Source organism: Carassius auratus, chromosome 41, assembly GCF_003368295.1.
Source record: "Carassius auratus strain Wakin chromosome 41, ASM336829v1, whole genome shotgun sequence".
Taxonomy (NCBI): Eukaryota; Metazoa; Chordata; class Actinopteri; order Cypriniformes; family Cyprinidae; genus Carassius; species Carassius auratus.
The window spans coordinates 16,264,922-16,277,354 of NC_039283.1; the positions used below are offsets into that span (position 1 = coordinate 16,264,922).

A 12,433-nucleotide genomic window follows, 5' to 3' on the forward strand; every position below is an offset into this window, starting at 1 on the left:
TCTTACCTCATTTTGCCAGGATGTTTTCAGGACCTCGCAGAACACCTGACCCTTCTTGTGTTCACAGTTTTTGTTCTCCATTGACATGTCACGACTCAAATTCGCTCAAAATAAATAAAAAATGTACAGGCAAATATGAAATAATTCGGGACCGACCGAGCAGTAAATTATAACGAGCAGCAGCTCACAGTTAGCCGCCTCACTCACAGAAAGACGACAATAACGGTCATATTTTTAAATGTAGAAAAGCGCGAACCGATTCATTGTCCAGTTTCCTGAATGACAGCCAGATTAACCAATCATGATAGAAGTAATAAAATAAAACTACCAATGGGAGTTGTTTCAGTGTGATAAAGCAGCGAAATGTATAGTTTTATTGTTGTTAATGATGATAATATTTAACATATACCTTTAGATTTTAGAATAGGTATCATGACTAAAATATTTTTAAATGCTATTAAAATAATAATTAATTTAAATAATTTAATATAAATAATTTAAAAGCTTGTTAACCTTTTTCTACCATTTAGCATGAAACATTTTTAACGTTGTTTCATTAAAACAACTGACCTTATTTCAACCATATTTCAATGTTGAAAGTTGGTCATGTGCTGGAAGTTTTTCAACAGTTCATCTTTAAACGTTGAATCAACGTTGTTTCAACGTTGAAACCACAACTGACCTTATTTCAACCATATTTCAACTTTGAAAGTTGGTCATGTGCTGGATGTTTTTCAACCATTCAGCTTTAAACGTTGAATCAACGTTGTTTCAACGTTGAAACCACAACTGACCTTATTTCAACCATATTTCAACGTTGAAGGTCGGTCATGTGCCGGCTGGGTAGCAGCAGATCCAGCTAGGTCACGTAGTAATGTTTTAACAACAAACAACTGACCGCAAACAAGTTTGTTTCTCGGTCTTTGCCCTTTCAAATAGGAACTCGTATGTCTTGGTGGTTCATCAGTGTCGCAAGCGCGGATTTGCTAAAGTAACAGACCTCATGTGCTGTGAGGAGAGGAAGGGACTGCAGTCCTCTGGCTCTCTCACAAACTAACGAGCTCCGGATCGAAATCTAGTCTCAACTGAAAATATATTTTGTACAGAAGAATAGGCTTTGTTAACGCTTTGTCCTAGATCTGTAGGATACTATGATTAAAATAATAATGCAACCGTTTTAAGTTACATTTTAAATTGTAAGTTTATTTTTGTATTATTTGGCTGACTGAAATGTTGATATGAGGAAAATGTAAATTTTCATCGTTAAACTTGCTGAACAGATTGACATTATGACTCGTTACCATATTGTATATTTTGATGGAAGGTTATTATTATATTATTTATTTTTATTTATTTTTTTTATTTGCAAGTGAAATCTCGTTCATAATGTGGAGTCGATCTACACTCAAGTTTATCTTCGGTGTATTAGCTGTGATTAAAGTTCAGTCAGCCTCAGAAGAGCTGTGTCCTCGACAAGGTAATAAACCATTTCATTTCGAAACACAAATATTCATTTGTGGTTGAATTTGTGTGATGAACTTAAATCAGTTATTATTAACCTGTATTGTATATTTTGACTTAAAAAAAAAGAAAAGATGATATCTCTTCCATGGTCTTGTTAGGCTGTAGCCAGAGTGATTCATCTCTGACTCAGTGGTTAATGGTTAATGACGAGCGCGTGTGGTTTACAATAGCCTAATATTAATAGCAATTAAGTTAAATTAAGATTAAAAACTTTCATAACGAGACCTTTCTTTTTTCATATTGAATGTTTCCATTCAAAACTTTTTGGAAACGTTTTACCTCACATTCATTCATTATTTTTTTCTGCGTTCAGTCTTAAAATAAAATAAAACAAAACAAAAACATATAAACATAATGAATAATGAAATTATTGTATTTTATTTTTTTATTTTTTGTTAATTATGATGCATAGAAGGATGTGATGCATGGAGGGAAAAAGTTTCATGTAAACTTCTGTTGAAAATAGTTTTATTGTGCATCATTTGCAGCCAAACCTTTTGTGCATTTCAAACACAACAAATGATATTAACCAAACAAAAGCAAAACAAAAGAGTCCTTTTTTACTTAAAAATATGAACATTTAATTTTTACCAAAAAAAAAAAAAAAATGTTCTTGAACACAATATTTAATTTGAGATGTGGTGGAAATTCTGTGGGGAAAAAGAGACAAAAACTCTTCTGTGAAATATGTATGTCTACTCTTGGACACTGTTAGCAGACAACTTAAATATTGATAGATCATTTCCTACAGCCCTGAGAGCCTGAAGTGTGCATAACTGAATTAACACTCGAATCAAAGGCATCTCTGAGTATGATGAGGATTTCCCTGGTAATGTTACAGCAAATGTTTGTGTAAGAATGAAGCATATAGTGTAGATTTGATATGCTTTTAGTAATACTTACATACTAATTGTTACAAAAAGTGCTGTGAACTTGGATAAAAAAAAGTTTACCATTTCTTTTACATATAGTGATCTCCTATAAGCATAATGGAGTTATATCATGTCCACTGATGCAACATAACTTAGAATGATGGAAAGAATGAGTGACAGTGGGGAAGAATCTGGGGGATTTTAATAAAAGGATGTGAAAGCAAAAGTTCCTGTTCACTGCATAATTTTATATAACCAACGCTATGAACTGTGGGTATAATGTACTAGAATATTATGTACTAGAGACCAGTACATATGACACATCCTGTAAAGGATTGCCAATGTGATTAATTATCGAAACCTGTTTTGAGTCTCTACAGAGCCCCTTCCTGGAGTTTTGGTCTTGAAGTTAGGAAGCAATGTTTTGCTTGGCTGCAGAGGCGGTGTCTCTGTGGACGGTGTGCCATTGGCTTCAGCCAGTGTCACAAATAAAAAATACAGAAACAAGCAGACAGAAGACATCACTGTCAGCTGGACACCCCAAAGAGGTGCTGCTAATGCTACACAGCTAATCAGTATGAATGGAAATGCTAAAACTGAGACATACAAAAAGTTTGATTCTGGTATGTATTCCAAAGCTAAATGGGACACAACAGTCACCGTTAAACCACCTGTAACCATAAGAAAGGAAAATACCACTTCTAGACGTGTTTTGCGTGCTGTCAGTCAAACTACTGGAAAGGAGGAGGAGGTCTTTGATATCACCATGGGGAATGATTTTCATCATGACTATTATGAGGACTATGATTATGAAGATGAACGGTCCAGGGTGACAAGAGGCATCAAAAGGCGAACACGCTGGACTCTCAATGGACGACAGTTGCATTCTGGAGTGGAAAGGGGAGGGATTTTAAGACGGCCACATCTCAGTGGGGCAGATGCTGGGAATTACAGCTGCTACAGAGGAGAGAGACTAATTTCCACATTCAGAATCAGCGTAGGGGGTGAAGACCTTCTTTCACACTAATATTGATAAATGATTTACAGATACAAACAGAGGAAATTCACATCCTTGCCCTTTTTTTTCCACAGTGCCCCCAGAGAGTCCCACTGTCTACTGTTACAAGAAGTTTCACACCAGTAAAGTCCGCTGTGATTGGACATCCAAAACTCGAGTAACCCCGCGGCCACTCTGTTACCTACTTCTTTTTAGAGAGTGAGTGAGTGAGTGAGTGAGTGAGTGAGTGTATGTATTTAGCAGCAGTCAATACTTTATTAATAAATTACTCACTGACTCATGTCATTGCATACTGGTATGCTTTACCTATATTTATATATGTGAATTTAACATAACAAAAATGTAAATTTAAATATAATAATAAATGTATTCAATCACAGATTTAATCACGTCATTTATCACAGAATAACATTCGGAACCCATGTAAATAATAACTGAATTATTTTATTTATTTTTTTAAATTATGATTGTCACCTTATCTCTCTTGTGCATTTCTCTTCTTCTCTCTCTACAAAGATCGTTTGGTAGCGTCACTCGTGTACCTTGTTCATCCTCCCGCTCGCGCTGCTGGTGTGCTTTCCACATGGAGGAGGGTGACAGAGATCTCTATGGGGCAAAACTGTGTGTGTCTAACACAGCAGGCAGTGCCACAAGCCCTTATATCAGGTTCAAGCTTCATGAAATCAGTGAGTGCTTGTGTTTTCCTTGTTTATTAGTCGCTTACACTTTTAGAAGAGCATCATGTGCTGGTGAAACAAAAATCTTTTTCTCCGTAGTTAAGCCTGACCCTCCGACCTTCGTGGTGGTGAGAGCGGTTGAGGGCCAGAAGCATATGCTTAAAGTATCCTGGTCTTATCCCAGTTCCTGGAAGCATGACTTCTATACCCTGAATTTCCAGCTGAGATACCGACCACAGCTCACAGAACAGGTAAAATGGGAAGGCTTGTAAGTATAAATCTTGAAATGGCACAATTGTATTTATGTGTGTGTTTAGTTTCAGTCAGTGCTGATAGATGACAGGACTTCCTGGACAATTTATGATGCTCTGCCACACACTCAGTATGCAGTGCAGCTCCGGGCCAAGGATGAGTTTGAAGGTGTCTGGAGTGACTGGACTGACACTGTCTATGCAGTCAGTTGGGCAGGTAACAAAATACATGGCAGTTTCTAATACTGTGAAACTTGCTTTAATTGTTTTATAGAAATTAGTTCAATTTTGGTGTATTTAAAATATTTGGTGTATTTGGCACATACCTGTATTATTGATTTTAAGAGCAAAGATCAGTGTTCAGCAGATAAGAGGCTCTAAACACATCCTGTCCAGATTCTATGAGAACATCATTTACACTGTTTGCTTTGGGGAAAGCGTCTAATTGTCTGATGGACATTAAAAGTTTAGTTCACCCACAAAAAATGAAACTTTTGTCATTAATTACTCACCCTCATATTGTTCCAAACCTGTAAGACCTTTGTCCATATTCAAAATGAATATTAAGATATTTTTGATAAAATCTAAGAGTTTTCAGACCATGCATAAACAGCATGCTCATGGCCAGAGAAGTAGTAAGGACATTGTTAAAATAGTCCATGTGACATAAGCAGGGCCATCGCTAGTGGGATGAAAGGTGGTGACGATTATAGGGCCCAAAGGCTGAGGGGGCCCCCCCGGTGATCTCAACCGGCTGGCTGAGTCCAGCCTAAAAAGATGCTCAGGACAGTTGACGGACCAATGCTGCGCATCGCCATGAAATAGGGTGACCATATGCGCCGTTATTGACCAATATTATGCATGTATTGTACATAATCGCTGCATGTGAGAAGGTGAGATCAAGAGGGAATGATCAAAAAGATGCAAATAAGCGCACGTGCATGTTCATTCGATTGACTTGAAGCATCGCTGCGCTTCGAAAGCATAAGAAGCCGTCTGCTTTGCTCTTTATAGCTCTCATGAATGTTACACAACGATCAACCTGCACAGTGCAAATAGCCAAAACCTGGATACGTGCATTTGAACGTGTTTTTATTACTTGCCACTTTAAACATTCAAAAGAGTTTAAAGCATTCAAACACAAGACAGAAAAACTCAACTGAGTACTCGAGAAGATGTGAAAGAGCCCACTTCAGCAGCCACGTGTGCATGCAGAGAGACGGGTCTTTAAGAGCTTCAGCACCGAAATATGCCTCTTCTTGCTCTTGTACCGACAAATACATACAAAATTATGTCAGAATACCCTTATTGGAAAGTATTCTTGAAAAAAAAAAAAACTGTCAGTTATCGCTGACCGTGCCTAATTTACTAGCTCTGCTGTGCAGGGCACTATAATTTATTTATGTAAGTGAGTACAGCAAAATAAAGTAAACTGTGGTATATTATACCCAATAATTCTTCATACAGTGGACTACCAGTTAAACAGATTAAAAAACAATTGGGACCAAAAATTATTCAGGCACTTTGACCTGACCATGTTTTGCCAAACTTTTGTTTGTTTTTTTCATTGCTAATGCAACCTTTTAACAACAAACCTTTGCAACCTTTTAACAAGAAAATTAAGCATTTCTTGGTAATTGGTCAACAAAGTATTGATAGTTGTGTAAATATTTTCATAGTTACAGTTCTCTGAATTAGGGATATGCCGGTGTCAAATTTAGTAGTTCATACAATATGAATTTAGTTTTTAAAAAGTGGTCATAATACAGTATAACAAGTTAAATAACTTTTTTCTTATATCAAAAATAACTGAAAATGTAAATACAATAAAGCAATACAGAAAAACATTTAAAGTTTTACACAGATTGAAGTGCAAAAGAACTATAAAGACCCATCACTTTACAATAAGACCTCTTTAGTTAACCTTAGTTAATGCATTAACATTCACAATGAGCAATAGCTACATTTGCTACAGAAGTTATTAATCTTTGTTAAAAAATAGAAGTCTAAGTTCGTGTTAACTCATTATAAAGCAGCTGCAACTTTCTGTTTTAAAAATGTGTTATTAAATATTGGAATACCTAAGATTAATGAATGTTCAGAATAATTTTTCATGGCAGTTTATGTTAAAGGGATAGTTCACCCAAAAATCATAATTATGTCATTAGTAACTCACCCTCATGTCATTCTAAACCAGTAAGACCTCCACTGATCTTCAGAACAGAGTTAAATATATCTTAGATTTAGTCCGAGAGCTCTCAGTCCCTCCATTGAAGCTGTGTACGGTCTACTGTCCATGTCCAGAAAGGTAAGAAAAACATCATTAAAGTAGTCCATGTGACATCAGAGGGTCAGTTAGAATTTTTTGAAGCATTAATGGAGGGACTGAGAGCTCTCGGACTAAATATAAAATATCTTAAACTGTGTTCCGAAGATCAATGGAGGTCTTACTGGTTTAGAACGACATGAGGGTGAGTTATTAATGACATAATTTTACTTTTTGGTAGAACCAACCCTTTAATGTTAAAGAGAGCAAGGTAAGATGAAGCTGCAAATCATTTAATATTAATCAACTTTTTAAAATACGTTTTACGATAGAAAAGTTAAATGACTGACATCTATATCCAGTTATGAAAAATTTTCTCAAATATACCAATTTTGAGAGAGAGAGGAAGAGAGACAGAAAGAGAGATGTGTAAATTGTCTTTGACTATCTCTCTCTTTACAAACAATGAGGCTATTTTGCTCCTTGTTGTCGAGAAATATAATGTAATGATTCAGTATCGATTAATCAAAGTCAGGTGGCAGCACTGACAAGTTTATGAGCTTCTGAATGTTAAAAGTTAAAAAGTTAAAACCCCAGCTACAGCCCTGGAAGTGATTCAATCTTAATTTTATGAATCTACAAGAATAGTTTTTTTTCTGTGCAAAGAATGCCTTGTGGTACTCTCATGAATTCACATTAAAGAAATTGTTGAATAAAGTACTTTTGTTTTCTTTGTCTACAAAAAGTATTCCCATAGCTTCATAAAGTTAAGGTTGAACTACTGATGTCACTTAAGCCCCTTTCACACTGCCATTCCGGCAAATACACAGTTAAAGTGTTCCAGCAATTGTTCCCGGGTCGCTAGATTTTGCACTTTCACACTGCCAGTGATTACCCGGGATATGTGCGTGCTTTCACACACAACCCGTGACGATCCCGTAACGACACGTGACATCAGCGCGAGAAGTGTTATGTACGAGTCGAAAACATTAGACATGTTAAACTTTCAATGAAGCAAGCAGACGATCTCTGCGTCAGCGCGGAAAGTGAGGAACAAACTAATCTCTGCTTCATTACAGTTTGCACATATTTTTTTGTCGCAAACGTTGGTCTTCCTTCAAAACCGCCGGTAAAAGAGTCACGCGATAACGTGCGTCATCACTTTGACACGGCATTAGATCTGGCTTTTGTTCACACAGCGCTCGTCCCGGGTCGAACCCGGAAATATTACTAGGTCCCCGACCCGGTTTCAGTGCGGGAATCAATCCTGGGACGTGGTTGCTTTCACACAGAAGGCGATCCGGCAATGTTCCGGCAATATGCCGGGTCCGACATGCAGTGTGAAAGGGGCTATAAACTATGTCCTTATTACCTCATGGGCATTGAATGTCGTAGTTGCTGCTCACAAATCACAAATATCTTAATTTGTGTTCCAAAGATGAACAATTCTTACGGTTTGGAACAACATGAGGGTGAGAAATTAATGACAAGCTTTCATAAAAAACAATAATTTATCAAAGGTTGTCACATAAAATCAATTTACAAATGTAAATTTGGTCTTATTTTTTTTTCAGATTCAACAACTGTAACATCTATATCTCACTGTTTTAGTAGTAGCTTTTAGGACCAACAGGTTGTGACAACCATTTTTTTCACCCTAAAAATATTTCTTCATAGCTCCTGAGATGACAACTACCTATAAGAGCTTTACTTTGGTGAGTTCATTCAACAAAATATAATACATAAACACACTGACATATCTCATATCCTTTAACATGCCTGTTTAAAATAGTCAAACCTTTATATTTTTTATTTCTTCAACTGTCTTTCAGGAACCCTTTGAGATGATTCCTGAAGGTTCAGGAGGATCTGGAGAAGACCATGTTGTAGTTAAGTCTGAGCAAGAAAGCATGGGTAACATGTCTCATTGTTCTCATACAAGTACTGGTACTCACACATCTGCTAATTCTATAATGAATGCAAACAGGAAATTAATGTGACACCTTACTGGAAAGTCAAAATAGGAAGAGTTGCTTAGAGTTGAACAATATGCTGTAATGTCCACTCGTTTCAGCCTTCAGTGACATTTCCCCTCTGTCCTCACTTCCTCTTCCTCTCAGGTTCAGGGGCAATAAATGGAGCTAATGATACTGACTATGCTACAGTGTGGCTGTGTGTGATGTGTTTTTGGGCTGTGTTTTATTGTAGTCCTCACAGTCTATTTACTCAGGTAAAACTCTTTACATTTTCCATCGTTTTATATCTAATTAATGGTAGTTTAGATCTGAAAATTCTTTTGTCTTTTAAAAAGTTGTTCCAAGTCTGTTTCTTTATTTCTCCATCTAGTCCTTGTTTACTCCCGTTTACTTTCTACTTTTTGGTCTTGTCAGGTATAGGCTGCATTTCACGTCTAGAACAGGAAAACAGACTTTGCCCTTTGCATTTCTCCTTCATTACCCTCGGCCTCTTCCCGCTCCTGCTCTTTCTGAACAGCTTCCAGAGGAGGAAAAGTCTCTGATGTCTCCTCCAAAACACAGCCAGCAACATTTCCTTCCTGTTCAGTAAGAGGAGCAGGAGGGCATTCATCTCATTAACATGGATTATGACATGAGTAAACAGAAGAAACCCCACTGTAGTGTATACAAAGAGACTGACTAAGATTCACATGCTGTTTTTATGTGATTCGGTAGACTTTTATGAGTTTGAAAAGAAATACTGAGTGTTATTGAATAGACAAAGTATTTAATCTGTGACTACATTTCATCCGTTACTGTATATCATGGATATTTAGACTACTTTCAAAACCATTTGTAAATAAGGGTTTATTAAATGTTGACCATGGCAGTCTCACACGTGAAGCAGAAGCACTTTCTATAAGTAGTTCTGAATAAGTGTGTCTGCTAAAAGAATTACATGAATGTCAACCCTCTGAGGTCTTTAAGGGGTTTTGGGGGCCTGGAGAAGTTTTGACATGTCCTGACTTTTGTGCTTGTAAACATGTGTATAGCTAAAGTCTGAAAACATCGTATTCAACAGAAACTGGGCTACAATAATATGTAAATAGCATGTTTGTAGATGACTGTGTTTTTGAGAAAACAACTTTTATACATGGTTAGAGAAAAACTTTTGAAAAAAATTTGAAGTCACTGAAATAAGGTCATAAAACACATACAGAACATTTGTTCACAAGACTGTCAAACCTGGAGCTTGTAGCCTAGAATTTTTGCTTCAAAGTGATGTGAAAATCTTCTTGTTTACTCGCTCACAGAAAACAATAGATTGATTTAAATGTTCTAAAACACTTTTTTGTTTCGAAAGGGCATATGCGAGTATCGTGATTGACCATGAATATTGGTGTGATTTACACCTGAGGAGACAAAGGCCCGCATAATGAGCTGCATAATGAGCCTTTCAGTCAGGTGTGTGACTGAGAAGGAAGACTTAAAGAGAGAATGTGAGGACAAAATAAATGTATATATTTTAAGATTTGTAGTTTATTTAGAATATATTTAATTATCAGACAAATTAACTTGAGATTTACTTGCGAGTGCAGTTAAAAAGTTTTTTAGGAACAATCAAAGCTTACTTTTCAAAGCAGTTTTTTTTTTTGCATCATTACTCCAGTCACACGATCCTTCAGAGATCATATTCATATTCTGAATTGTTCCTCAAAAAAAAAAAGAAAAAAAAAAGATGTTTATGATCTCTGCTGGATCAAGCCGCTTTATTCTATTTTCTGAGGAAATCCAAAACTCAAATCCTGAGGTAATCCTCAGCACACCTTCTTGGGATGAATTATGCCTTATTCCTCTCAGTGCGAAGTGAACAGTAAAATAAATAAATAAAAAAACTTGAACAGTCTCACTTCTTTGTTTTATGTGGTATGGGCATTTACACGATGCGAGCTTAACGTGGAACATTATAATCTCAATAGCTCATTCAGCGCTTGTGCATTAGATATAATAAAGGGAGACCTGATTACAAAATCCCAAACTACATGGCCCTGTGTGAAAAGTGCCCCCTAAACCTAAAAACTGGTTGGGTCATCCTCAGCAGCAACAGCTGCAATCAAGCGTTTGTGATAACTTGCAATGAGTCATACACACCGAGACTTCTTAGAGGACTGCACTTGGAGCAGCGAGGCTCTCTTCTCCCACTACCTCTCTCTATTTCAATTCAAGTTTATATGTATAGCGCTTTTTACAATACAAATCGTTACGAAGCAACTTTACAGAAAATTACGTTTCTACAATATTTAGTAGTAGCTTATAACTGGTGACTGTCAGTTTGTGCGCATATGACAGGATTTTTGAGAAAAATGAATACAATACATAGTCAGCCAGACGATGAACATTATTAACAGCAATTATTATATGATGCAGTCACACTTGTAGCAATATTTGTTAGTTCTGTTTGTTGATTCAGGTTTAGCATCATCTCCTCTCAGGTGTTCTGGATCCAGACTGGAGCTTGTGTAAATCCTAGTTACCACGGGATGTAAATGGAAGGCTATAGGTATAAGGCTAGTTATAGGGCCTTATAGGTAAGTAATGATAATTTGTAACTGATACAGAACTTAATAGGTAGCCAGTGCAAAGACTGTAATATTGGAGGAATATGGTCATATTTTCTTGACCTTGTAAGGACTCTAGCCACTGTATTGTGGTCTACCTGTAGCTTGTTTATTGACGAAGCAGGACAACCACCTAGAAGTGCATTACAATAGTCCAGTCTAGAGGTCATGAATGCATGAACTAGCTTTTCTGCATCAGAAACAAATAACATGTTTCGTAGCTTGGCAATGTTTCTAAGATGGAAGAATGCAGTTTTTGTAACATGGGAAATATGATTTTCAAAAGACAAGTTGCTGTCTAATATAAGAGCCAGATTTCTGTAAGGAAAACCACTAGATTAAACATAAAATAGTAGATTTGAAGGCTCAGCAGAGAAGAAATTCAAGTTAGAATGAACTGCTTCAACAGTGCTAAACTTATACTAAGAAATTAGAAACCTGTACAGGGATTAAATTGCATCATATACCATGCTCATGAAGTGATAGTAAAGTAAGCCTTCTGTCTGAATGACAAACAGCCTGTCTGTTTAGTTTGTCAAACATCCAAGAAACATAAAAAACATGACCCCTGTCCTGTTAATGATGTTGTGCAAGATCAGAAGGTGAGAGTTTATAAAGGTCAGGCTTAAGAAATGACAAAATGCTGACATTTCTGATAGTAAATATTAATAAATGGTTTTATTTCACTTTGTTTCTTATCATAGTAAAGCTTTATACAGTAAACGTAAGTTTTGAAACGGTTATTGTGTGAAAGAAGACATTTTCAACTCAATAAACGTGATAAAACGATTTGGATTATGTTAAATGTGAGATTTATACTAGCACAATTAAACACAAACAACAAATAGAAGTCAGATCTGTCTTTTTAAATAGTTCTGGACAGTGTTAAGATCTCATCAGTTGTAATAACAAGAAAGGTTGACTCTGTTTGCTTTCCTTTGCAAGTAACCAGTCTGCTTGTGCTTGATTGTGTTCTCTTCTGCTCCTCTACCGTTCCATACTCTGTATATGTAGCCATTATGCCAGTTTTAAGGATCCTCCACCCACCATCCGGGGCTCCACGTATTAAACATTATAGATAGCTATATTAGTTAACATGAACTAACATTGAAAAACACTTCCAAATGCATTTATTTACATTAGTTAATGTTCATTTGATAATTTACTAATACATTATTCAAATAAAACATTGCATCTGTTATAATATTAATGGACCTGAGCTAATGTGAACTAACAATGAACAGTTGTATTT

General features: G+C 36.3%; 1 protein-coding gene across 2 annotated transcripts; it reads left to right on the top strand.

The window, feature by feature from the left end:
* The first annotated feature begins 993 nt into the window (after positions 1-993).
* Positions 994-10,460, top strand: LOC113060219 (interleukin-6 receptor subunit alpha-like). 2 transcript variants are annotated; one of them, XM_026229120.1, is made up of 11 exons: positions 995-1,196; positions 1,371-1,477; positions 2,777-3,400; positions 3,489-3,612; positions 3,931-4,100; positions 4,191-4,342; positions 4,409-4,559; positions 8,286-8,323; positions 8,441-8,522; positions 8,729-8,838; positions 8,999-10,460. In XM_026229120.1, the coding sequence occupies exons 2-11, from the start codon at positions 1,387-1,389 to the stop codon at positions 9,002-9,004; spliced, it is 1,548 nt and encodes a 515-aa protein (XP_026084905.1). In that variant the 5' UTR covers positions 995-1,196; positions 1,371-1,386; the 3' UTR covers positions 9,005-10,460. The 2 variants fall into 2 exon arrangements, with proteins under 2 accessions (XP_026084906.1, XP_026084905.1); XM_026229121.1 differs by lacking the exons at positions 8,441-8,522; positions 8,729-8,838; positions 8,999-10,460 and having other exon boundaries at positions 994-1,196; positions 8,183-8,313.
* The last annotated feature ends 1,973 nt before the right edge of the window (positions 10,461-12,433 follow it).

Excerpts from the sequence above, each read along its gene's own strand:
- LOC113060219 (XM_026229120.1), top strand. The coding sequence starts at position 1,387 with ATGTGGAGTCGATCTACACTCAAGTTTATCTTCGGTGTATTAGCTGTG. Across the intron at positions 3,401-3,488 it reads ATTCAGAATCAGCGTAGGGG|TGCCCCCAGAGAGTCCCACT; the intron begins GTGAAGACCTTC and ends TTTTTTCCACAG. Across the intron at positions 3,613-3,930 it reads TACCTACTTCTTTTTAGAGA|ATCGTTTGGTAGCGTCACTC; the intron begins GTGAGTGAGTGA and ends CTCTCTACAAAG.